The sequence below is a fragment of the Pygocentrus nattereri genome, chromosome 1 (genome assembly GCF_015220715.1).
Source record: "Pygocentrus nattereri isolate fPygNat1 chromosome 1, fPygNat1.pri, whole genome shotgun sequence".
NCBI lineage: Eukaryota > Metazoa > Chordata > Actinopteri > Characiformes > Serrasalmidae > Pygocentrus > Pygocentrus nattereri.
The window spans coordinates 44,291,193-44,318,389 of NC_051211.1; the positions used below are offsets into that span (position 1 = coordinate 44,291,193).

Sequence of the window (27,197 nt, forward strand, 5' to 3'; positions counted from 1 at the left end):
ACTTTAATGAGAATACACTATTATTTTTCATATAAAAAATACATACCAAAACAAACATACAAAAGCAAAAAGGGGCAGAATTATCCTGACTTCTACTATCCACTTTTATCCTTGGCGTTGACATGTATTTTAATCTAAATCTGATTGAAATTGGACAAAACACTTTTAAAAAAATAAATTAAAATGATAACTGTTGAAAGTGGTAAACAGTCAGCCAAAGAGGAAGCAGTAACCCTGTAGTACCGTCACAAGAAATTACGCTCTACTTTCTTTACTATGTTTTCAAAAGCGTAATATAAACAACTGCTCCACATGAATGGGGGAGACTCGTCCTGATTTCCACTCTCCCCGTTTACTCCTGCACTATTTTTTAAACATTTCTTGAATCTGTCTCCCCCTCCTGTCTCGTTCCTCTGTGTCTTTCCTCTATTATTTTCCACTCAGTTTCTCGCAGTGTTAAAATGGCGGCGTTGAGCAGCGCCGAGTCCCCACCGCCCGTCTTCAACGGAGACCCCATGGACCGCGATGCGGAGCGGGAGCCCGGGCTGGAGGAGCTGGGCGCGGGGCTGGCCTCCACCTGCTCCGGGGGGATCCCCGAGGCTCAGCAGGACATTCCCGAGGAGGTACGGGGCTTAGAGGAGAGGAGAGACTGGAGAGTCGGGTGCTGAGCGGAGCTCGCTGGATGGACATCTTCAGGAAACACCGGCTCTAATATGGATCGTGGGGATGCATTGCAGGGGAGGGGGGAGGCGGCGAGATGATGCACAAAAACCTAAATTTTATGTCGTGCGCGGACAAATACGCCAGCATATAGCTAACACTCGCAAGGCGCACTGTCGAGTCACGGCAGCTTTTTAGTTTCTGACATATTTTCCCCCGCAGTTTCCCCGAGAAAGTGTTTATAGCAGGGCCTGGCCGCATTTCATTCCCTTTTCGCTTTATTTTTCCCGAGCTCACTGCAGCTGGAGCCCACAGCTACAGCTCGGCTAGCCTGTTAGCATCTGCGTTAGCCCCCTAGCTCTCTGCGCTGAAATAACGACTTCCAAGTAAAATTGTGTACCAGTTCCTCGCCTGCCTCCTTTCTCTTTCTTCTGTTTTTTTGAAAACTACAGTCAGTCCTGAACCTGCACTACATGCATTGCATTTGTCTTTTTGGTCAAATCTCAAGTGTTGTCATCTTGTCCGTGTAGCCTGACAGACGTAACCTAACGTTGGTTACATGATGTGTCGTTCTCGTTCCCGGCGATCCGAATTACGGCTCAGTGGCATGTATTGGAATAACGTTGACTTATTTAGCGAAGCTTTAATGGAGGTTAGTGCCCACTCTTACGGGCAACATGATGGTTTGTGCTTCCCTACCAGCTGTCTGCCTAATTTGCCAGTGCTGCTGGAGTGAGGGCCTGCACTGGCATTACATATTCCTGTGCATTAAACCACTGTTTCCCAGCCCTGGTCCTGGAGGCCCAGTGCCCTGCACATTTTATTGCGTGTCTTGCTTTAACGGCCAGTTCGACGCAACAAAGGGCTGTTAATAAGGTGATTAGTGGGATCAGGTGTGTTGGGAGCAGGGAACACACTAAAACGTGCGGGACAGTGGGCCTCCAGGACCAGCGCTGAGAAACACTGCATTAAGCTGCATGATCACATGTGTCAGTTTTTGATCTGTAACTTGTGTGTCGGTGGCTTTGGGCTTCTGATGCTGCACTGTTCCATGTTACTACCACAAAAACCCCTTTATTGCAAGAAAAGGAAGTTAAGGGAGATATTAAGGCAGTTCATGGTTAAGATACGAGGCAGTATAAAGAAAGAAGATGCAGTGCTAATTTGTTGCAGTACATCATGCAGGCATTATAACCAATATGTTAGCTTAAGTTTTGTTTCTCCAAAGGTCTCTCTGTTTTTCTGTGGCGTCTTGTATAATCATAAAGTGTATGCTGAGCTTGCCTAATACCAGTTTATTTCATCTTTGGCTTCAGACAGACCTTAAAGGGGCTCTCTTGCCCAAACTACAAATCGAGCCACGAGTACAGTAGTAGACTACTTTCTTCTAATAGCAGTGCTACAGCAGTCTTGTGTGAGATTTTATGGTCTAAAGACTAGGAAGATGATGCATCCTGAGGGTGCATTGAACTTCTGGGAACCTTTGGGCCTGTTATTGATAAAGAGACTATTTGAAACATGTTTCTTTCTGCTAGCTGGTTAGAAGGATGCCTGATATGTAACCTGCTTGTATTGGTTGGAAGCTGAATATCATGTCTCTACTGATTAGCTTGTACATTGGCATTGCTAGCGTTCAGCATTTCTTTATGGGATTCCCAGTGGTTGTATGATGTATTTACATAGTGCTTGCTGGGTATTGTAGTAAAATAACGCTGACTGATAAAACACGAGAAAGATCCAAAATTATGAGTTCTGTCAAACCGATGAGGCTGAGGCAGGCAATGCTGCGCTACAGAATATTGATGATAATTAGCATATTAAATGATAGTTTGAGTCTAAATTGTCATTTTTATGGTAGTGACATTCTAATAATTTTATGATCCTACATGCAAGTGATTTGCTTGACGCCAGGCCTACTTTTACATTTGTAAACATCGCAGATGGATTTGGTCACGTCTACTTTTGCAATAGTCCTGCTGCTGCTTTTTGACCATATTAGGCTCATGTGGACTGTTGTCATGAAGGTTATTTCACAAAGGACATGTTCAGAACAATTGGAGCTTATTTTTCTTTTAACAAACGTTGGGACACCTTTGTCATTTGTTTATACTGGCAAGACTACAGAGGGAAGGCTAAAGTGGTTACCCTTTAAGTCACATTTAGGAGTCTCTTAAAAGAAGCAGAGGGTGTTTGTTTTTTTTTCCTCCTAATTTATAGCTAGTTTATCTGCGCAGAAGATTATAATCAGGTGGCAGCTTCAACAGTCAGAATGTGAGATAATCTGCACACAAAACCAGACCAAGTGTATAGAGGTTCTTTAGACTTGAACTCTGACAATGAGACACTTGACTTGTGGATTATTAGTGTATTTCACATATTTACTCTAGCTATTGTTTTGCTGATACTTTCAGCAGTGTTTTCCTCTTCTGACCCTGGTCTCACATGACACAGATTGCTTGTAGGAGCATATGACCAGTTCAGCGTGCAAAATGACATTTGAGTGTAGTAGTTACAATTGTAATGGGAAATCCCTGAGAGCATTTGTACATGTTTGGAAAGAGGGCAATAAAAAAATCCTATTACTGTGATATATGACTGTGTTATGGAGAAATAAATCGTTCCTTTTTAAAGAAAAAAAGCATAAGCTTTCATGGGACAACTTGACACCGATTAATGTTTTGGAAACCTTTTGTGAATACTTTACTGATACAAAACTGGACACGCGGTGTCAGTCTTTGAAGCTGATAGGAATTTAGTGGTGGTGTTGGGTTATTTCCAGCTGTTGCAATATATTGAATAACCGAATTGTTTCAGCCACCATGATTTAACAGAAATGATATTTTTTTACTCTCACCTTATCAATAACAACGGTCTACTTTCTTGTACATCTGATCAACATCTCTGCTGGAGAGCTGCTGTTGTATGACCAGTTCTCAAGAAAGATCTGAGTTTCAGAGCTCAGCTCACACTTAACTATAAAGCCTGGAAGTTCTCACAGCACCAAACTAAAAACGCTGCTGTGTGCTCTCTGGGTAGGGCCAGAGATTTGGCATTCAGTGTCAGTTTTTACACCTTGGCAAAGAGAGTCCATAGCAGCTTTTTGTTAGCATAAAGCTAGAGCAAGTCCACCTAAGGCTAATGAAAGAAACAAATGAGACTCTGTACACTGGTTATAGTGCTGTTATGTTTCTTGCTTTTGCAGATCTGGAACATCAAACAGATGATTAAGCTGACTCAAGAGCACATAGAGGCACTTCTGGACAAGTTTGGTGGTGAACACAACCCCCCATCTATATACCTGGAGGTAAGTTTGCTACATATGCAAAACGTGCTGTTCCTCATATATGTGGTGATAGATGTAGCTTGTGTATGCAGCGAGTGGCAAAGCGAAAGACTAGTAGATACTCCTCACTGCCCAAAGCACTAATTTGTTTGACCAAGGTACATTGAAGCCTATACTTCACAATGTTTTGAATCCAAATAAATACTAGAGAACTTAAAAATAAGCAGCCAACAGTTGTTAGCCCTATACATAGAGCATGTATTATAATTTTTAGGTTTATGAAGAACTGTGCCTTTCTTTTCCAAAGTAAGACTGCTTAATCTGTGTACACTTTTAAACATAATGCATTTCTGAACTTGCACCCTAGGTTCAAATAGAATTAGGATGCATGTGGCATATTGTAGCTATAATGATGGCAACACTTAATAATGAGTGGACCAATACTGATCAACATTGTTTGAAATGAAATATTGTTAATAGATATTGAGAATTTTTTTCCTCATTCTGTAAAGTTGCTGTTTTGGGGATACAAGGTTTTCTCACAATAGTGATAACACATTTACAAAGCAGAACTGACCTGTTCTTTCCTCCTTCCAGGCCTATGAAGAGTACACCAGTAAGCTTGATGCTTTACAGCAGAGGGAGCAGCAGCTGCTGGAGGCAATCGGCAATGGCACTGAATTCTGCTCCTCTCCTACCCCCAGCCCACTGGAGGTGAAGCTGGGAGCAGCCCAGGGCATCCCTGCTGCCCCAAACACCCTAGCTGTGTTGCAGACCCCCACAGACGCTGCTCGTGGCAACCCCCGCTCGCCTCAGAAACCCATTGTCAGAGTATTTCTGCCCAACAAACAGAGGACAGTGGTAAGTTGCAGCTAATTGCAGATAAGCTTTCTATTCAGCTGTTATTGAAAATTATTTCAATAGCAAAAAGATCCCCAGCCCTGGTCCTGGACAATGTGTCCTGCACATTTGCTGGTTTTCCTGCTCTAATGTTGCCTTAAAGTGCAAATTGAGCAACAGTTTTCTCCAAAGAGGGTCTTGTTCATTTGAATTGATTGCTTTCCTGTGTTTCATGCTGTAAGCAAACAAAAACATGGAGGTTTGGACTGGTTATTGTAGTTTATTATCTACAAGTGAGCTAGCATCTGTTGATTTTGGACCAGTGTTTTTGAAAATAGAGTAAATCAGATTTTTTTTTTTATCAAAAATTTGATAAGAGTTTAGCTTAAAAAGTATCTTGCCACAGATGTAATATTTGTACAGTTATACATTTATACTTTCTTTTAATGGATTGTTCACTTTCAGAGTCAGCACCACAGAGGTACTCCAAGACCAGGATTGTGAACCCTTGCCTTAGGTTACTGTATATTTAATGAAACAATAAAATTAAGCTTGAATTATAACGGTAACTCACATTTTGCAAAGGCGTTGCTTTTTGTTTGGTTTTGGAGACTGGAGGGAAAGCTTTGATTTGAGCTTTCTGCTCAAGGTCATATACAAAATGCTGATACCTTTACTGATTTGATTTTTAATTGACAAATAAGGATGAAGCAAGCCAAGAATTTTGTGGATTCTTTTTTAACTACCAGTTGTGGTGCAGTTTGAGTCCACAGTAAATCAGCAAATGTAGGTGACCCCTTTTACGTTGATGAGATTCTGAGCCTGACTGTTGGTTTAGAACAAGGCTGCTGAAAATGCAAGACTTGGTGCACATAAAAGCTTGATGAGTATCTGCGGTGAGCAAAGCACACTGATGGTGACCTCGCATTTGTTTTGCATGTGTCTCAGGTCCCGGCACGTTGCGGCATGACCGTAAGGGACTCCTTGAAGAAGGCTCTAATGATGCGAGGTCTGATACCAGAATGCTGTGCTGTCTACAGGATTCAGGATGGGTAATAGCACATATTGTCATTTCACACGTTATCACATAATTTTCTGCCTTTGCCAATGCAAATAATGCTACTTGGGGCAGTAGTTCCCAAGTAGCAGTACTTGTTGCCTGTTCCCAGGGGATTCCAGAAGGCATAGATGCCTGTGAAACCATCAGAGTTCCCTCCAGAAACACTCTGTAAAACTTTGGGGTGGAGTGGTTCAGGGCAATTGAGTACATATCTTCAGTTTCTGTCAACATTGCACAGCATTAAGTGGACTGATGGGAAAAACTGGTAGCTGGTATTTGACCACCTCAAGCTTGCAAATACTTTTTCTGCCTGCTGACTGTATAAGGATATGCTACATAAATTAATTCTGAAGCATATTATCACTTTACTACTTATTTGAAACACTGTACATCTTAGAAGCTATGTAATATAAATATAGTCATTTTAGTTATTGTCTAAAATGACCAGTGAACCTATGTGTATCTTTTGTGGTTTAATATGTAATGTTGATCTTTATAAAATAGTAGTAAATCTAGGGCTGAATAATTTGGGGAATATATCAAACTGTGATATTTTTCCTGACTAATTAAATTGAAATATTACATTTATTAAATTTGTTATATTTCTGCAATCAAAACGTGTTAAGAGAATCTTGAATAATGTAGAACATAATTAAAATAGCCACTCTTGCTATTTGAAAATTGCATGATTTTGATATTAAATTGATATAAAAATAATTAATCATTCAGCCTTAGGAAAATCTGAAAAAAAGGTTTTCTTTGGGTGTTACTTTGTCTTATAATGGTGACTGTGTATGTCTTTTCCAGTTTTCCCAAAATGTTTAGGCCAAATGTTTCTCTTAGAACTATTGTAAAACATTGCATCGGGCCTCAGTGAATAAATAATCTTTTCATGTAAAAACTTTAATGTAAAAAGCTTTTAGACACAAACTTATTAGATGTCTGCTTCCTATCACCACCAATGTGGATAATTCTGACTCTGTAAGTTTCTCTAAAATGACTGAAGATTGAAACATTTCATATTAAACCATTCTGAATGACTTATGTCTTAATGGTTGAACTATGATCACATTTTGAGAAATCTGTGAAATTCCACTTTAACTTGCACAGTTCCAGCTTGTAACCACCCTCTTCTCTCACCAGGGAAAAGAAGCCCATTGGCTGGGACACAGACATTTCCTGGTTGACAGGAGAGGAACTCCATGTGGAGGTTTTAGAGAATGTGCCCCTGACAACCCACAATTTTGTGAGTATGACATGGAGCTGCTGGAATATTATGTTGAAAGAATATGAGCATACTGAAGCATGGGGAACAAAGATAAGAATAATTCAGAATGTTTGTTTATTTATTGGTAATGCTAGAGGTAGTTATGCGGGAAGGTCTTTTGTTTGGGGATGACTAAATTTAACTTTGCTTAAATATTGTGCCTCAATGTACTATAATCTGTTGAAAATAACTATATACTATATACTCATATGACTGCTGCACCCTGCTCACTCTGCTCTCTCTTCTGCTGGTTGGACAGGCAATCTGATTGTTGATATGTGGCATTGCTCATTGTACTATAAATTAACTGTTAATTTAAACAGTATAAACTCTACCCTACAAGACATGCAGTTCTTTAATATGCTCAAATAATTTTAAAGTCCAGTTTACTTACTGACTTTTTGGCCATTTGACATGATGGATTTTTTCCATCTTTTTACAAACTATTATTATTATTAGTAGTAGTAGTAGTAGTAGTAGTAGTAGTAGGTGTTTTTTTTTTTTTTTTTTTTTTTTTTTTTTTTGTAACTTTTCTTTTGTAACTATTACTACTTTTGTAACCCCCCAGAACTGGTTTGTACTAAAGTATAGCATTAGCATGTAGCAAGAATATAGCTTTATAGATTTGCTTCAGATAATACTAATGCATTTCTCTTTTTTTCTTTTCCTTTTTTTTTTTTTTTTTTTTGTACTTTGTAGGGGCTTACCAAGCCCAACACAAACTAATTCTAGAGTGGGGTGCTTAGCTATTACTTGATATTGTCTGTTGTCATGGCCGCTGTTACCAGGTAAGGAAGACGTTCTTCACGTTGGCCTTCTGTGATTTCTGCCGGAAGCTGCTGTTCCAGGGTTTCCGCTGCCAGACGTGTGGCTATAAATTCCATCAGCGCTGCAGCACTGAGGTCCCACTCATGTGCGTCAACTACGACCAGCTGGAGTAAGTGCTTGTGGAAGATATAGACAAGAGATGGAGGCTTGGCATATTACTCCCCAATCTGAAACTCTGGTCTTCCCTGGACTTGCAGACATGCAGACCTACCATGCATAGCATCATAGTGCTGTCTAGTCTGTCATTTGTCATGACCTTCATCTTCATCTGGAGCAGCTGCTTGGTACATAACTTATGGTTAAAGCAGACTTTGTTTGTGGAAGCTGCCCTAAATTTATGGCAATAGTGATGTGATGAAACTGGAACAGTTCCAAAAAATTACAGACAAATGAATAAGTTCTTACAGTATGTGAATCATCCACACAGTTGAGTCAAAATAGTCTTCTTTCCTTGATACTTTTATATGCTTGCAGCCCTGTGGCATCCCAGTTCGGATTTGTTGCTGCTGAGTACATGAATGCGAAATCTGGAGATTTGTATTGGGCTACAGCATAGTAGTGTTCAATTTAAACTGGACAAACCTGTTTTTCTTATGTCCAGTGGCTCAATTCAGTCAACAGGCCTGATAGTTTTCAGGCGCCACGCCGGAATTCCGGCGAACCGACATATCTGCAAGAAAAAAAAAAGGTTCGCCTAGTGCAGGGGTCGGCAACCTTTTTGACTCAGAGAGCCATAAAAGCAAAATAATTGGAAATTTATTTCAGTGAGACCCACATAATATATTAAAACGACGACGACATCTCACTCTAGCGAACGGGGGGGCGGGTGACGACGCCGACATGTCAGTCAAGCGAACCGAAACTAAATAGCGGATGTTTGTGATATTCCGCCCGAACATTTTTTTTAAGTCTCAAAAATAATATACGTTAATTAAATTAATTATTTTCAAAAGCTGAGCCGCATCAGAGGGATCAAAGCCGCGGGTTGCCAACCCCTGGCCTCGTGATCTGACCATAGGATCTGACACTTCTCTTGATCTGACATGCGCAGGTTTCACTGTAACCAACACCAAGGCCTAGCCTACTAGCCATTAAGCCAGTCAGAAACAGGACTTGCTTTGACCAAACAAATTGATAGATTCAGTAGGAAATCCCGGGAAATACACATGCAAATTTTTTTCCACTGTCAACGCGAAACGTATAAACTCAGTATTTAAAATACTTAAAATATTTAAAATACATGGTCCATAGTTTGCTATTATATTTTTAAAAGAAATTAATGTGTCCTTGTTCATGTCATTTAGTCAATGGTTAGGCTACTAATCAATTCCTAGTTTACTTTGGAGTATTGTTATTGCCACCTGCTGACCGTTCTTGGTATGGCTGTAGTATCTGTAGTCTCCTATGCTATAGAAGCAATAAGGTATGTGACTAGTTAAAAACAGGTATGGATTCCTGAGCAGGCCTGCTAGTTCCAAGAGTTCTGGTAATCTGCACAAGCTTCTGAAATATAGGCTTATATTGGGTTTGTTTATCTCATGTCTGAATGTTGTTCATGTATTTCAACAAAATTCAACACAATCTATCATTGAAGGGACTAATTCAAAAGCAAAAATCCTTTGACAGTAATGAAGATCAGGGTTATACATAGACGTATATCTGCGCCCAGGGGCCAACAAGTTATGTGTTAAGTGTGTCGCATACATAGCACCCCCACCCTGGTCACCTCCAGAGCAGAGAAAAAAGTTCAGCCTCAGGAATTTTTCCCACTATCACCCCTGAGTCAATGAATATTAATAATGAATGCATATTTTTGTGGAACACTTTTATGAATTCTTTAGTCAATGAGACATGTAAATTAAGCTGTCAATAATTTGTTCTTTGAGAACAAATGGGACTAGTTTTCCAAAAAGAAAGATGATGAATAAACACCAAAGATCTTGCCTGATCATGAATAGACATAAAAAAAAATCTTAGGCAAAATAAAAATAACCAGAATTGCTTTTTACTGTGTTACTCCACAATTCAAGACATTCTGTAATATCTCTCATCCTTAGACCTGTATCAGTCACTTTTATTCATGGAATAGTGCAGCTGCCCAATGGCTTTAGTTAGAAGTGAGTTTTAAGGTTTTAAGTTCTTACAAGGAAATGTGTCAAAATCATTTTCCGTATCAGCTCCCAGCATACCTGAAGCTATTTATTAGGAACGTTGAATGGCTGGTACATGTGTAGTGGAAGCTAGATGGCCTATTCCACACTGTTTCACCACTTATGTTTTATTTTTCTTTCTCTGCAGTTTATTACTGGCATCTAAGTTTTTGGTGCACCACCCCATTACCCAGGAGGAGGTGTCATCAGAGGGTACCACCCCTGTTTCAGAGATGTGTCCGTCCATCCCACCATCTGACTCTACAGGGTAAGTCTGTATATTTGGTCTGAACAGCAATAAAATGAATAAGCAAACTGATTATTGTAAATTATTTTAAAGTAATTCTTGCATGGAAGTATTTATGGGTCAGTTTCCTGGACAGATATTAAGCCTTGTCCTGGACTGCATAGCATTCAGAAAGGAGAGAGGAAATGTGGTCCATTACTCTGATGGACATTGCATAACCTTTGTGTCTACTTTTATTTTTAGTTTATTTTGTTTCAGCAGCCATGCAGTTAAGTTACTAGACAGCTCTGCAAAGTACTGGAAAAACATAGGAGGACCACTGGGGATGGGAGGGCGGCTTGCTGTTACTTTTTTGTGGTAATACTGTTTATTAATAGCTGTTTTATGTAGTCAAAAAAAAATCATGAGAACAAAAACCTTTGTTATTCCAGGTCACTGTGCCATCCAAGTGTGTCCCCGTCCAAATCCATCCCCATCCCACAGAGTTTCCGGCCAGGAGAGGAAGACCACCGTAACCAGTTTGGCCAGAGAGACCGGTCTTCCTCAGCTCCCAACGTCCATATCAACACAATTGAGCCAGTCAATATTGAAGTAAGTGATTAACCAGTAGTTCTAAACTGTTCCTTAGGGGCCACAGAGATGATCCAGATTTTTGCTCCAACCTAGCTCACAACACAGTGTGGACAGTCTATGGGGACATGTTTCAGAGCCACTGGATTGAACAAAGAGCGTCTTTTTGTTAAATATCTGTTTCTCAGTGACTATCAACATTGCTTTTTATGTGGTTCTGCTAGAAAGCGTCATTCTCTTCCTCTTTCAGGACTTGATTCGTGACCAAGGTTTACAGAGGTCTGATGGAGGTAAGAGTTCCCCATCTGTATAAACACAAACTTGTACCTCCACTCGTCCCATGTCTATGTGCTGTCTCTGTGCCATTGGCCTTAGAAAGGTCAGGCTAGGCCATACTGTATGATATGGCCATACATTTTCCTCCTGCTAAAGCTGAAAAAAAATCTGGACCTCCTGCTGTCTGTGCTGGGTGGCCTTTTTGCTGTAGCCATCAACAGCCTGTCCCTGCCATCACTGTTGTAATTGGTACAAATCTGGTTCCTTCTCAAAATGTTATGTGTGCCCGTTGGGAGCAGACAGAAGATGGTACCTGGGCTTTGGGGCCAGTGATCGTATGTGTGTCTCTCTTCCCCCTGCAGCCCCCCTGCCCCTCCTAGCCCGCTGCTTGAGGAAGCACAGAACACGGACCTCTGCTCCCCTCCCATACTCCTACCCCAATGACATTGTGTTTGATTTTGAGCCTGAGCCTGTGTTCCGAGGTAGTTAGGCTTTTTTGCATTGCTGTGGTTCTCACCCCATCTGTGTCTGCCTGTCTGTTTGTCTGTCTGCAGACGTGCCCCCACCTTGATCACTGGTTTTTCACTTGTTTTACTCAAGCTTGGCCTTTTCTTTCACCCTCACCCTCACCTGCACTGCCTTTTTAAAGGCTGGAGACACATCCTTTGAGCTATGATCAAACCTATGATCAAAATCTTGACGTTGGCACATGTGGAGATGTAATAATGCACATACAAAAATACATGTATGCCACAGCAAAATGGCACTAATTCCAAATCACAATCCAGCCCCATTTCTATGGCCCATCTTGCAGTTCTGAATGGCCTAGTTTATAATTTAAATAAATGTTATCGCGATTCTCCCTATAAATATTCTGAATCAACTCATAAAACGCCATAATCCGATTTTTACATAGGCTCTGCATATCTCCTATTATGGAATAATGGCACATGGGCCCGTAGACTTTATAAGGTAGGATACATTGACAAACGTGGAAAGAAAATGTTTACAGTCAGAAATTGGTCAGTTTTCATGTACATAAATTAAGACATAAATTAAAAACCATAGTAAACATACCTTTTATATAGGAAAACGTGTTTGTTTAACTACCGGCTCAGGAGGTTACTGAGCAGCTAACAATATAATATAATAAACAAGCATAGTGCTTCAATTCTAGCAGGCATCTAAAGCTAAACTCCAGAGCACCTCAGTTACAACAGAAAATCCCTCACTTTTCATGTTTACTTTAGCAGTCTGAAGTTTCTCCATATGGGTGGGCTATTAATTTGCATGCAAGAGAAAAACCAGTCATGAACCCACACCACGTTTACAGTAACAACTTTCAAAACGAGGTGAAACATTTTTCAAGAAGTATTAGTCAGCATTGTCTAATCTAACATGGTTTTTGTTAGAATTTTCAGTTAATCAGTTCATCTTACTGACGAAACATTCCTGCTGAAAAATTTACACAGTGAGCTAAATGCAATATGTGACACAAAGGACTAATAAAATTGTAGTTTGATTAGATGGTGCAAAAAGTACATAGTGTAAGCTACATTCAAATTTGTAGAAAACAAAAATGGAGCAACAAGATTTAGGTTTTAAGAATCATTTTATAATCTCATCTTGGCACACTGAATTGAATCAGATCATGAGGTGCTTAGAGATTCCCACCCCTTGTGTATATAATGAATAATTATATACAGTATTTTACATGGGTTGGTTTTGCCACATGTCACTTATGCACATGTCGCTTATGGTTTTTCATAGTTTTGCTAGATAGGCCTTTTGAAAACAGGCAGAATTTGGTTTGGAATCAGTATGTTACATCCACTGCTCACTGTCTCGGGGCTGTGTGGTGTGACTCTATCTGCACAGACTTTACAATTTCACAATTTTCTGCTTTTCTCTCTCCTTCTCTTTTTATTGTTTCTCCTTAATGTTACCTGTAATTCTTTTTCCTCCCCTAACCTCCCCCAAAAACAATACCAAAAAAAAAAAAAATTTTTAGGCTCCACTACTGGACTGTCAGCCACGCCCCCTGCCTCCTTGCCAGGTTCCCTTACCAATGTGAAGATTCCGCAGAAGTCGCCATGTCAACAACGGGAGCGCAAGTCTTCGTCCTCATCTGAGGACCGCAATAAAATGGTGAGGGGCTTTTTGTTCTTCTGCTATGACTGTACACATTATCCTTAGGTCTGTACCAGGACCAATTAGACGTTGGCTGGTTACTTCAAGTTAGCTTAATTAACTCATGTTGTTTTACAAGTTGAGGTTGTGCAGGCAATGGAGTGACACAATAAGTGTTTTTGGTAATGCTGGAAAAATTGCTAACAGAAGATCATCTTTTAGCAGTTCATGAAATATAATTTATCCTATAGAAATTTCATTAAATATAATCTGTCCCATAGAAATTGCATGAATTGCAGAAGGTACAGTGTTTGCTGTTCTCCTGTAGAAAACACTGGGCCGACGGGACTCCAGTGATGATTGGGAGATTCCAGAGGGTCAGATCACTTTGGGACAGCGGATAGGATCTGGCTCTTTTGGAACTGTCTACAAGGGGAAATGGCATGGTATGTCTATAAAAAAGCAGTCTGGATTCCTGACATATATTGTTGCTGATGGAACAACACTGTGTAGCTTCATTTTTGTTCTTTTCATTTTCTGACGTAATTTGAAAATACCAGCTGCCCTTTTCTATTTTATGAAACATGGGTGATGATAGGACCAATAAAAATGGTCAAAAATTGAAATAAAATCTATATTAATTTACTTAGAAAGTTAAGCATGTTTTCTGTTCCTCCTCTGAAGTTACCTTTTTCCAACAGTGACGATATGCAAGATGTGTTAATATACAAACACTACTATGTCTGATGAAAATCTAAAGTGGAAATCAGTGGGTAGATTCTGCAGCTTGATTCATCCCCCTTTACTAAAATGTCTTACTAGAAGTGTTGGATGCATCCTTGCAAAAGAGAAATTGCCTATGAAATCATATTTGATGTGATTTGTAATGGATCAGCTCAATAATTTGGACTTGGATATTGATTCGTTCAGGTAGGTGACACTTTCTTATAAATAAATACTCTTGTCTCTCTAAAAGAGAGGCTTTCTAAAAGGCCTTGCCACCACTGCATAATTGAGGCTTTCCACATCATGACTACTGCTGGGATAGACTAGCAGACTCGGGTAGCCCCCATCTGACCATGTCTTGATGCTTGCGTGCATGGCACACAGCAGTGCAAAACCTCCCAAAGCTATAGTTTGATATTCAAACTTGTGGTCAGCTTCTGCACTTTGTCTTCACAGGTGATGTGGCAGTAAAGATGTTGAATGTCACTGCCCCTACTCCTCAACAACTACAGGCCTTCAAGAATGAAGTTGGGGTTCTCAGGTAAGGCAGAATGTGCTCTCATTTTAAGACCATGTGCCAATTTATGTGAGTTACTGAACAGATTTAACTCTCACACAGCTGATATGTATGTTCGGTCTGTAGTGTAGGAATGAGAAACCCCTTCCTAAATGAAGTGATTTTAATCACTTAACTTTAAAATTTTATATGGAGTGTTTAAAAGACTTACTTCGGTAGTCATTGTGATCATTTGTTACCAGAACAATTCTAAAATCATTTTAAACAGATACTTAAGAGTAAAATCAAATGTAAAATTTCTGTGTGTATACAATTCTTACCCTTCTTTTTATCCCAGGTGTAATCTGTCGGCTAAGACACTGGCATCTCAAGTTTGCTTCTTTAGCCCTGGAGCTACTAAACTAATATAGCAGGCACACAGAACTGCATGTCTAGATCATCAGATACTGATCTTTGTTAAGAATTCTCAAATTGGCTTACTTATGTAGTTTCATGTGAGAAATGGGTAAACATGCCTATAGCTTGGGGGCTGTCATGGGCTGGAGGTTAGGGAACCAGCCTCGTGACCGGAAGGTCGCCGGTTCGATCCCCAGAGCGATCCCCAGAGCCGACAGCTCATGACTGAGGTGTCCTTGAGCAAGACACCTAACCCCCAACTGCTCCCCGGGCGCTGCGGATCGGGCTGCCCACCGCTCCGGGCAAGTGTGCTCACTGCCCCCTAGTGTGTATGTGGTGTTGCACTTCACGGATGGGTTAAATGCGGAGGTGAAAATTTCCCCGTCGTGGGACTAATAAGGGTCTCTTAATCTTAATCTATAAAAATGATATTATTAAGGCATCAGATGGGCCTGTCACAAAATCATGATTAATTGCCATATATACAATTTAGTTTTGTCCATGAAATTGTTTGCATAAAATTATGTGGAAAATTGTGATCAATTCAAATGATTATCATCAGGTTATTGTAATTGTGACAGCCTAGCTTTTATTGGCCTTCAAGGGTGGAAGGGTGTCTTAAATTGGTATACCTCACAATAAACATTTAAGATCAGATGCTGAATGGCTCACAGATCACCTTTTCAGGAAGATTATTTACTGTCATATATGAATTGTACCAGTATTTTTCTGTACCACTTTATCTGCTCAGCTGTTCCCTTTTTATGAGTCTCTCTCTCTCTCTCTCTCTCTCTCTCTCTCTCTCTCTCTCTCTCTCTCTCTCTCTCTCTCTCTCTCTCTCTCTCTCTCTCTCTCTCTCTCTCTCTCTCTCTCTCTCTCTCTGTGTGTGTGTGTGTGTGTGTGTGTGTGTGTGTGTGTGTGTGTGTGTGTGTGTGTGTGTGTGTGTGTGTGTGTGTGTGTCTCTGTCTATTGTGCTCTTTAACTCTCTTGTGCTCTCAGGAAAACTCGGCACGTCAATATCCTGCTCTTCATGGGTTACACCACCAAGCCCCAGCTGGCTATCGTCACACAGTGGTGCGAAGGCTCCAGCCTCTACCACCACCTGCACATTATTGAGACAAAGTTTGAGATGATCAAACTGATCGACATCGCCCGCCAGACAGCCCAGGGCATGGAGTGAGTTCTTGGAGGGGGTTTATTTATTTGTTTGGAGATGCCAAATGTTAAAATCTAGCCCAGGTTTTAATGTTAACCTTTTCCCCAACGTGTGTGGTAAATTCATTGTCCCAAAGAGTTTGTACAGTTCCACACAAATTAATCATTAATTTATTATGAATGAAAATTATTATTTTTGTTGTTGTCGTCATATATATTTATTTTAGCAAAAACAAAACAGTTTTGTGATGTGATGGATTTCTGTAATCTGCACTGTCAGAAAAGAATAATTCTTCAGAGTTTGTAACTGTGTAAAATATCTCCAGTACAAATGTCAATTGACTGGATTTAACTGCACATTACTGGAAATTTTGCCAATATCACACATGGTGTTCATAGTCAAATACACCCTATGACTGACCATCAGCTTGCTTTGCCGGCGAGTTATTTTCAGTGCTACTGTCCCAAATTTGGGAATTCGGGAAGCTGTGAATGATAAATGCTGTATCCTGATTCTCTATGGATGTATTCTTAGAATGGCTGCTTATAACTTTTTTTTCTTTTTTAATTTCTTTTTTTAATGCAGCTATCTGCATGCCAAGTCTATCATACACCGAGACCTGAAGAGCAACAGTATCCTTTCTGCATGCTGGACCAGTGGTTCCCTTACTTGCTCTCACTTAATGAAATGGATTTACATGAGCATGATGTCCATAATAATGATGCTTAATTATTTAATCATAAAACAATATGATGTTTTAATATTTGTATGATTAGGAAAGAAAATAATGTGAGATTTGGATAAACAAGCCTTGACAGTCCCTCTCTCCAGATATCTTCTTGCATGAGGACCTGACAGTAAAGATTGGTGATTTTGGTCTCGCTACAGTGAAGTCCCGCTGGAGTGGATCGCACCAGTTTGAGCAGCTCTCTGGCTCGATCCTGTGGATGGTAAGTAAATTGCTGCATACTTATTGTGATGCATCTGCTTGAAAGTTAAGTGAAAATTGTAGAGTAGAATATTTTATGCAATCTGCCGCATCCTGAATGTTTGAGCTAGGCCTTCAGTTTAGGCCATAAATGTCAAATGTCATAAAACAAGAGAAAAAACCCAAACACCTCTGTAATAATAAGCAGTTAGCAATAATGCTAATTTCTATGTTTGTTGTTATAAGATTTGTAGTAGTGTTTTGGTGCCAAGTTAATGGTGGTGTATTAGATACATTTGTAGCCATTCTAGATTAAGCATGGGTATTTGAGGTCGGTAACAGTCTCTGCATGTTTTATTTGAAGCTTGTAACAGACATTAACATATATATTGTATGTAGAATTGTTAATGATTCTTTCAGTAAAGAATTTCAGTTTTTAACATTTGACTGAAACCTGGTTATTCTACCACCCCTATTTAGTTTGTAATGTATCTAGGACTTCCTGAAGTTATAGAATGGCTGGTTTTTCTCTTGACCTTGGTCTCACTCATTGGAAACGAAGACATATTTTTAGTTTTATCCCACTTTTACAGATTGGTTGGTTGTTGATCTGAAAGTCTAATCTATGGGACATGGCTTGTCTGTACTGTACTACTCAGCTTGGGTAATAGGGTGATGTAATCTTATATCGTCAATGATATACAAGTAGCCTGACGGCGTTGTGTAAAAAAACAATCACTGTTTTTGGAAAAGAACTAGGAAGGAATGACAGGATTAATTTACTGTTAAAAAACTTGTAAAAATAGCTTGCTTCAGTGGGCTCACTGCAGTAAAAATGAGGTAAAATGGCTAGATGTTACTATAGAGGGTAGCTCCAACCTACAGAAGTTCCTCTAATGCCCTTCTTTGTTCTCAGAAAAGGGTAAATAAGAACAGTCCTGTACAGTTAAGTTGGTGTTATTGATAATCAAAATACTGTGTGCTATTTATTTTTAAATATTGCCCAGGCCTACATTCTACTGCTTTCTCTGAAAGCCTAGAATGCCCTAAGGAGTTCTATTGTGTAGTATATTATATAAACCTTATTGTTAATAGTATTATTTAGATTTATGATATTGTCTCAACTGTGGAGTTCTGTGGACCAGTTTTAGCAGGTGAAGTTTATTCTTTCAGGCTGTTTGTTTTGTTTAAACGGATGGCACCCATTGCATGAATGTGGGTTCATGTGCTTGGGAAATAAGTTTTCGTTAAGTTAGCATATGTGTGCTCTTGTGCAGGCTCCTGAAGTGATCCGGCTGCAGGATAAGAACCCATACAGCTTCCAGTCAGATGTCTACGCTTTTGGCATTGTGCTGTATGAGCTCATGTCAGGCGCATTGCCTTACTCCAACATCAACAACAGAGACCAGGTGAGAGTCCTCTGGAAGATGTGTGCATAACCTTGAGCCCCCTTTCAGTACTGTTTTAAACCTGCCGTCGCCTCAGACTCAGATGTGCATCACACCTAAGTTACACATGGAGGAGAGAGTGAGCAACAGATTTTTTTCAGATCATATATTTTTTTTTTGTGTGTGAAGTTTGAATATAACCTACATAACATTTTATGAATGCCTTGTCTGGTTGTAAACTATGTAGTGGTGCAGAGTGTGCCTTTATGATTGATGATGGTGATGATGATAATGATGTCGCTGTTGTTGCAGTAGTATTTAGTCATGAAAGCTAGCTGAGTAATAAGCTACAACTAATTACACAATACTGTCACAATTTCTACATAATGGACCAGTTACAATTATTTGAGATGATTACAGTTATTTAAGCTGACTTGAGCTGCAATCATTTTCCACAGTCATTATATTTCACAATGATATTATGTTGCAAAAAGCAAAATGTGAATTGGATGTTCTAGGTTATCTTATAGAGCAGGGGTGGCCAACCTTTGAGACACCAAGAGCCAGAACAAAATGCTCATTACTACTAGGAGCCACAGGCTATATTTACACAAACATTTAAAAAATACTGTGGAAAATACTGATTCGCAAACATAGGTTGAGCCGAACATTGACAGGCGCTTCAGTGCAGCTTGTTTTACATTGGGATACTTCTCCACAGGCACGATTTTCCAAAATTCCAGGGTTCCCTCACTCAGAACAGACCTGAGTCTGTCATCTTCAAAAAGTTGTCATCTTCATTTGAGATGTAGTTTCATCTGTCACCAATGGGACTTTCAAACAGTCTGAATCAGCAGCAAAATGGTTAACAAGGAATGTAATTTGTGGCCTTTTCAGCTGCAGATCATGGAATCTGTCCTCAAAGTTCTGTTGCAGACTGTCAAGAAGTGTTGCATAGTGTGCAGTTCTACCTTTTCAATTCAATTCAACTTTGTCATTATACAATACAGGGTAGTACAGTATAACGAACCACTTTTGGGCTACTTTTCCAATGCAGTAATAAAAGATGCATAGTAAACAGTGCAAAGACAAAAGACAGATAAAATGTGCATAGTCAGTAGGTACAGGTGTCGAACGTAGACAAGATGTGCATAGGCAAGTGTTATAGGTGTATTGGACGTATAGACAGTTAGTGCATAGTCAGATATTCAAGCGTATCAGGTATATAGACAGAAATGTGCATGGTGAATTGCAGTACAGTACAGTAAATGCAGAAGTACCATTGATAAAAAAAGATGTAAACAGTGATCTGTATATAAAGTGGACAGTGAAGGAACAGAGTAGCAGCATAATGTTCAGGTAACATCTCAAATAAACAGTAACAGTATAAATATACTAGAAATAGTGCTAGCCAGAGATGAAGTGCACAGCATACAGTCCTCTGAGCTAGTGGAGCTCAGTGTGTAGTGTGCTGGGTAATCAGGCTGATCATTAACAGACTGTAGTGTTGTTGTTAAGCTCAGGTCGATGCTGCCAGTATGACCAGTTTGACAGCTCGAGGATAGAAACTGTTCTTGAACCTGGTGGTTCTGGCTCAGATGTTCCACTGCCTCTTTCCGGATGGCAGAGATGGAACAAGGGGTGGCTGGGATGTGTGGGGTCCGAGGATATGTTGGTGGCTTTCCTCTCACATCAGTTGTCATATGTTCTCTATGGTTGGGAGGACAGCCGAGCTGATGTGTTGAGCAGTTTTGACCATCCTCTGCAGGGCCTTGCGTTCAGCAGCAGTGGCGCTGCCGTACCAGACAGTGATGCAGCTGGTCAAGATGCTCTCCACTGTGGCTCTGTAGAAGTTGCAGAGGAGCTGTTGTGGCAGGTTGACTTTTTTTTTAACCTTCTGAGGAAGTGAAGGACCTTTTAGGACCTTAGCTGCTTGGGCACTTGCATTTGACACAGACTGGAAATGTGTTAGTTCTCCCTTTTAAGCTGAGTTTTAAACAGTTTGAGTTTGTTAACAAATGCAAATACTGACTGCACTAGATCAGGTAGCATCTTTAATTTCCCCTGGAGATCAAGGTGATGCAGTGAGGTAAAGTGGCGCTGAAGATTGGAAGCTTTAAAATGTAAAATTGGATAACGACGTTTGGCATATCAAACAGAACGGCTTCCCTTTCCGCCCAGTAAAAAAATACAACCCCCCCCCCGGTAAGAATGTACTGTGTTTATCTTCATATTTTCGTTTGGCTTTACGTTGGCCTGACGCTGCCAAGTTTCTGTGGTTGGATAGCTAGTAGCCTGGTTCAGTGTGTGGTTCTGCTGCGACGTTCACCTTGCAGGGGGAGGGGTGTGGGTGTAGCATCACCGAGGCAACAGACTTTGGCTTCTTCCAGTGTGAAAAATCTGCAAATGTATGCCACAAGCGTGCAAAATGTGTGTGTGTGTGTGTGTGTGTGTGTGTATATATATATATATATATATATATATATATATATATATATATATATATATATATATATATATATATATATATATATATATATAGAATTGGCCACCCCTGTTATAGAGAATAGTCAGTCATAGTGTCAGAAAGCACAGAAGCAAGTCTGTTTGAAATGACTTAACAACTTTAGTTCCTTTCATATTTTATGTTTAAATTTTTCCAATGTTACTCAGCAAATATTAAGAAATGAATTCACCACTGAGCGAGGCTGTTGCAATGTCTTCATCCCACTGTAGATCATCTTCATGGTTGGCCGAGGTTATCTTTCTCCTGACCTGAGTAAGGTGCGCAGCAACTGCCCCAAAGCCATGAAGAGGCTCATGGCTGACTGCTTAAAGAAGAAAAGAGAGGAGCGACCCCTTTTTCCTCAGGTAACCAGTTAAACAATTGATAGATGTATGCTATTGTTTCTTTCCACTTAATTTGTGAAGTCAGATGAGATGCGGTGCTGAACAGGCTTGTAGTTTTTTTCCTAAACCAGGTTTGGAGCTGTAGCTCTGAACAGGTTAGTGTTTCCTCTGTTCCAACATGCCAGATTCAGTTCTTCAACTAAATATATAGCTTGTATAAATGAAAATAATACAACCCTGCTTCCAAAATTGGGATGCTGTGCAAAATGTAAATAAAAACAGAATGCAATGATGGGCAAATCATTTCAATCCTATTTCTAATTGACAGTAGTGCAAAGACAAGTGTTGAAACTGAGAAATGTTTGTTTTTTGAAAAGTATATGCCCATTTTTTTAAATTAATGCCAGCAACATTTTAAAAAAAAGTTGGAACAGGGAAAATTTACCACTGTGTTGCATCGACTCTTCTTTTAGCAACACACTGTGAGGTTTGGGAACTGAGGAGTTCAGTTGCGGTAGTTTTTAAAGTAAATTGTTTTCCTGTACTTGCTTGATACAGATTTTCAGCTGCTCAGCAGTTTGGGGTCTCTGTTGTTATATTTTTAATTTCACAATGCGTAGAATGTTGTCAACGGGTGACTGCAGGCAGGCCAGTTTAGCAACTGGACTCTTTTATGTAATATGTGCAGAATGTGGTTAAATGTCGTTTTGTTGAAATAATCAAGGCCTTCCCTGAAAAAGACATCATCTGGATGGCACCATTTGTTGCCAGAACTTGAATGTGTTGTTCAGCATTAATAGTGCCTTGACAGATGTGCACGTCACATATGTCATGTACACTAATACACCCCTGTATCATCAGGGATGCTGGCTTTTGAACTGTGTGCCGATAACAAGACAGATGGAGCTGCTCCTCTTTAGCCTGGAGGACACAGTGTTCATAATTTCCAAAAAGAATTTAATATTTTGATTTGTCAGACCACAGGACATTTTTCCACTTGGTGTCAGTCCATCTTAAATGAGCTTTGAGAAGACAGGAGTGTTTCTGGGTTTTATTTATATATATTATATTTATATTTATTTATATTTAGATTTATTTTTTGCATGGTAGAGTTTTAACTTGCATTTGTGGATGACTGAAGTGTTTCTGAGCCCATGCAGTTATTTCCACTGCAGAATCATCTCTGCTTTTAATGCAGTGCTGCCCAAGGGCCCAAAGATTAATATTAGCCTTGTCCGTTGCATATAGAGATTTCTCTGGATTCTCTGAATCTTTTAATGATATTGTGTGCCATAGATGATGAAATCCCCAAGTTCTTTGCTGCTACAAGTTATTCTTTAATTGTTGCACTGTTTTCCCATGAAGTCTTTTACAGACTGGGGAACAAAAGAGTGGGGAAGTACAATAACATTTCTCAGCTTCAATATTTTATATGTTGTCTTTGTACTATTTTTACTTAAATATAGGTTTAAATGATTTGCACATCATGGTATTCTGTTTATTTTGAACAGCGTTTTTGGAAATGGGGCTGTATGTTTATAATTATATGAAGTTGAATTACATATGCTGGAGCAGAGGAAACGTTAAAAAGGCAGTGCTCTGAGAACTGAGAACACTAATTTATTCATCCCAATAAGTGCGCTTGGTGATATCACCACAAGATGGCACCAGAGTTTATCTAATGGCTTTACCATGCTGCTCCATGTACTCAAAGCAGTTCTATTTCACAATTCCCATCATTCCATTGTTGTAAGTTAAATTACTTAAATGCCTTTACCACTGAATGTGTTTCCTGAATTGATATTTGTATTTGTGTATCCAGTACTTCAGATGTGAAAAAGTCCCCAGCTGTACATTCTTCCACTGTGAAAAGACAGCTCAAAAATATGGATCTGAAAGGGTGTCGTTGTTGTGTAGTTGTCCAGAAGTCCTTACTGCGAAAAGTATCTTGTAACTTAAAGGCTGTTTTGACTGAAAATCAAATGATGGGCCTCTGAGTTTTGCACATATATATTAATCTATAGACTATAAACAAATAGTCGATAAAATATTTCTTTTTTATATGGAAAATGATGCTCCGATACCAGGAAATGGAAGAGGGGGGATTAATCCATATTAAACATATTGCTGTTGTCAGAGGAAAATTCCCATTTTTGATGTTTTCCAGTTTATCACATAATTTTAAAATACATAATGTCCTTTACATTTTCTGTAAATTTCATGATGAATGGACTAAAAGAAATGACCAGAAATTACTTCCATTGACTTACAGTTAAAAGTAAAGAATGTTTTTTCCTTCTTCTGTAAAGTTATCAGTTTGGACAGAAGAGATTTTTTTTTCTTCCAACTACAGCGATATATATATATATATATATATATATATATATATATATATATATATATATATATATATATATATATATATATATATATATATATATATATACCATTATCCCACACTCAAATTGTCCTGTGTTCACATTTCTTTCTGTGGGGTAGTAGAGCATGATGGCCTATGTGCTTCAGTTAAAAATAGCTCTGACTAAACTTTAATAGTTTTTAAAAGACAACCTTCACTCAAGGTTTTAATATTATTAAATTGGAAAAATGTCATTGATTCTGGCAAAAGGTGGTATTATGTCATCTTTAGGGATACGTACTTGATCTAACTTGTTCATCTCAGATCCTGGCCTCCATTGAGCTTTTGGCACGCTCCCTACCCAAGATCCACCGCAGCGCCTCTGAACCGTCCCTCAATCGCGCTGGCTTCCAGACGGAAGACTTCAGTCTGTACGCCTGCGCCTCTCCAAAAACACCCATTCAGGCTGGAGGCTATGGTAACATGCATACATTTATTCTGAAATATATTGTTCTAGATACCTTTCCTAACATAAGTGCTAAACGTCTCTCTCCCCCTCTCTCTCTCTCCCTGTAGGAGAATTCTCAGCATTTAAGTAGTGCCACCAGCTGAAAAGTCCATCCCTCGTCACTTTTTAAGATGTCTTGTGTTCCTGCAGTGGGTTCATCCATAAAACAGAAAAAAACACCTAGTTTCAAAGAATGTGCTGTTTTTCTTCCTCTTTACCTGAAGAGCAACGGTGTTGATGGAATCGCTAAAAAATAATAAAAACAAACAAAAAAAATTCAAGGTGGGGGGGGACTCAGCTGGGATCCATCGCTGATTTTAAGGAAAAAATATCATAACCTGAAAACAAGAAAACTTGAAATGATGCGCATAAAATAAAATTGACACTGAAGTTGCGAAACCTTCGAGGTGGCCACCGGATGAAAGAGGAGACAAATGCAGGACGTGAGGATGAAGCGTCAGAAGTCTCGCCTTGAGGAGGAAAAAAGGACGACTGACTTTTGGAGACGTGAAAACAGAAAGGGCCGATGAACGGTGCTTAAGATTGTCTAGCCTTTCTGTGTTTCTGCTGGTGTCAGCATGCAGTGCTGACCAAATGGAGCACAGGATTTACACATTGACCAACGGCATGATTCTGTAGTAGAGAATAGAGCGAGCGATACCGTGTCCTTATTTGCAGTTTCTCTTTGGATATCATAAGGGAATGAGGTTGGATCTCAACCGATCTCGGAGAGGACGTCAGGAGATGACTTGAATGATGTTACGAGACGTTTCTTTTTCTTTGTACTGAGTTTGTTTTGATGTTGCCTAAGGCCAGAGCTGCTGATAATGTTTTTGTCCTCTTTGTTTTTATTCGTTTTGTTTTTGATTTTTCGTTTGCTTTGTCCCACAGCTTTGCTTTTTCAGTAACATGATGTCAGATCAAGTACATTCCTTTGTGGAGACGGGTAAAGCATCAGTAGATTTTTTTTTTTTTTTTTTTTTTTGGACTTTGCTTTTTGGGCTTCGTTTACAGAGTAACGGTAGTGGAATGTTTGTTTGGGAGATATCCAATATTGCCCAAACAAATATGCTCCATTCTACTGGATGGTGACTGTGATATTCATTATAACTACATGCCACCCCAAGGAATCTTTTGTTGTATTTATAAATGTGGTGTGAGCCATATGAAAAAGCTCATGAGCTTTGTTACGGACTCACAAAGACAAGTAAGATCCATTAATAAAATTAGCCATTTTATTGTAGCGACCTGAGGGGGTTTACTGCAAGGCTGAAAGTGATGTAGGATCAAGTTCATGCTTTGTCATATTGAGTACAGCTTCATAAGGATGGAGAGCTCATCATAGATCAGCTGTTCTGGAACCTACCAGAGATGCCCGTGTGCCCAAATGTTCAATTCTACATCCATCATTTACTTTATATTAGCAGAGCATCTTTTAGCAGATTAATGCTACTGCCAGACTTGCTGTGAAGTGGCCGAGAGAAACTAATGCTATGTCCTTTGTTCTGAGCTTTGACTTCAGACAGAATTGAGACATCCTTAAGGACCATACCACCCCCCCCCCTTTGGGCATCCATTCCAGTGTATCTGTTGAGTTTATGTTTTTGTGTCTTTTCATGGACAGGCAGGCCTGCAGAATAGATTTATTTATGTAGCTTTAATTTTATTCCATTTTCTCCCTCGCCTCTAGGAGAGATTCTTTTTTTCGTTCATTTGTTTTTGTTTTTTTAAAGCTACTTGTTTTCTGTGATTGCTTAAATGGATGTTAAGCTGTGTCCTTTGCACTTTTGTAAAACATTGATGCAAAACAAGCAATTTGCCTTTCAATGGACAAAAACATTTTTGTCAACGTTTCTAAGCATGACTAAATATTCTCTGTATCACAATGGGATTAAAATGCCATTACACATTAGGAGATAGAGCCAGAACTTTAGGGGGGGAAAGGAAACAGACCACACCATTTTTAAAAATGAATGCGATTTCTGACACTGTGTTGACGCTTGTTGGATATTTCAGATGACACATTTTAACAGAATGCAGGTTGCAGATCTGTCTGCTTGTTACCAGTTTGCTCTCTATTATGTACAACACTGCACACTTCTCTGTATCTTACATCTTTCAGATGCCCAAATTGCTCATTAGACTGATCGATTAGAGGCTTCTCAAAGAATCTGTCACTTACGCTCCATTACATAGACGAGAACTTCTACCCAGTTCCTTTTTTTTTTTTTTTTTTTTGAAGGATGGAATTGTTTTCATTTTTTTTCTCTCAGTATCAGTGATGACACTCTGTGAATTCATTATTAACCATAAAGTGTACACAAGGAAGTGCACGAGTCTTTCGAAGGAGCCCTGTTTTATGTGACAGCGTTCAGTCTCCTCAAGCTTTGGAGATATTTAAATGGACCAGTTCTTGCTCTCATGCTGTGGACTCTTCCAACCCTCCTTTTAGTTGGCAGACCTTAAAGCCGGACGCAAGGAAATAACGGAGGTGAGATTTTAAGAGTGCTGTATTTATTTTCAAGATTTTCTTATTTTATATGAGAATGTTACTAAAGAAGTTTATCTTTCGAAGGATTGCTCACTTGACTGTGGAACACTTGGGGACAGTTCCTTTTTTCCCCTTTTTTGGGGTCTTCTAAAAGCCCTTTTCCTCTTCGCTTCTTTTCAGATATTTTAGTTTTGTGTCCCCTTCGTGTCCTTTCTCTTCCCCGCCCACCCTTTCCAGCCACTTTTGTTCCTTTGCATTGCCTGCACCTTAACCCCCTAGTATAAGTTAATTCAACTGAGAACTATCATAAAAGCTTTTGGGAGACTCTTTTCACCTGTAAATAGCTGTACAAAGGAAATACTGTCCGTTTGCTAGGAGGCATGGAGTTAAAAAATGTTTCCAATGAAGAAATAAAGGTTAAGAAAAGACATTTTGATAGATGAAATTCTGAAAAAAAATTCTGTGTAAAAATATTTAAGATTGTATAATATAAAAGAAGAAAGAGCTTAATGTATTTGTTGTGAATATGAAAAACTGATATATTAAAGAAGTGCATGAAAACTGTCA

General features: G+C 39.4%; 1 protein-coding gene across 2 annotated transcripts; it reads left to right on the forward strand.

Moving 5' to 3' along the window:
• Positions 1-324: 324 nt before the first annotated feature.
• On the forward strand, positions 325-27,197 carry braf (B-Raf proto-oncogene, serine/threonine kinase). 2 transcript variants are annotated; one of them, XM_037539217.1, is made up of 20 exons: positions 325-623; positions 3,863-3,964; positions 4,541-4,804; positions 5,732-5,835; positions 6,987-7,089; positions 7,899-8,047; positions 10,237-10,356; positions 10,767-10,926; positions 11,156-11,195; positions 11,544-11,663; positions 13,193-13,329; positions 13,640-13,757; positions 14,494-14,578; positions 15,950-16,126; positions 16,692-16,738; positions 16,938-17,056; positions 18,312-18,443; positions 21,159-21,293; positions 23,956-24,109; positions 24,208-27,197. In XM_037539217.1, exons 1-20 carry the CDS (start codon positions 462-464, stop codon positions 24,228-24,230), a joined length of 2,451 nt encoding a protein of 816 aa, XP_037395114.1. In that variant the 5' UTR covers positions 325-461; the 3' UTR covers positions 24,231-27,197. The 2 variants fall into 2 exon arrangements, with proteins under 2 accessions (XP_037395114.1, XP_037395116.1); XM_037539219.1 differs by lacking the exon at positions 11,544-11,663 and having other exon boundaries at positions 328-623.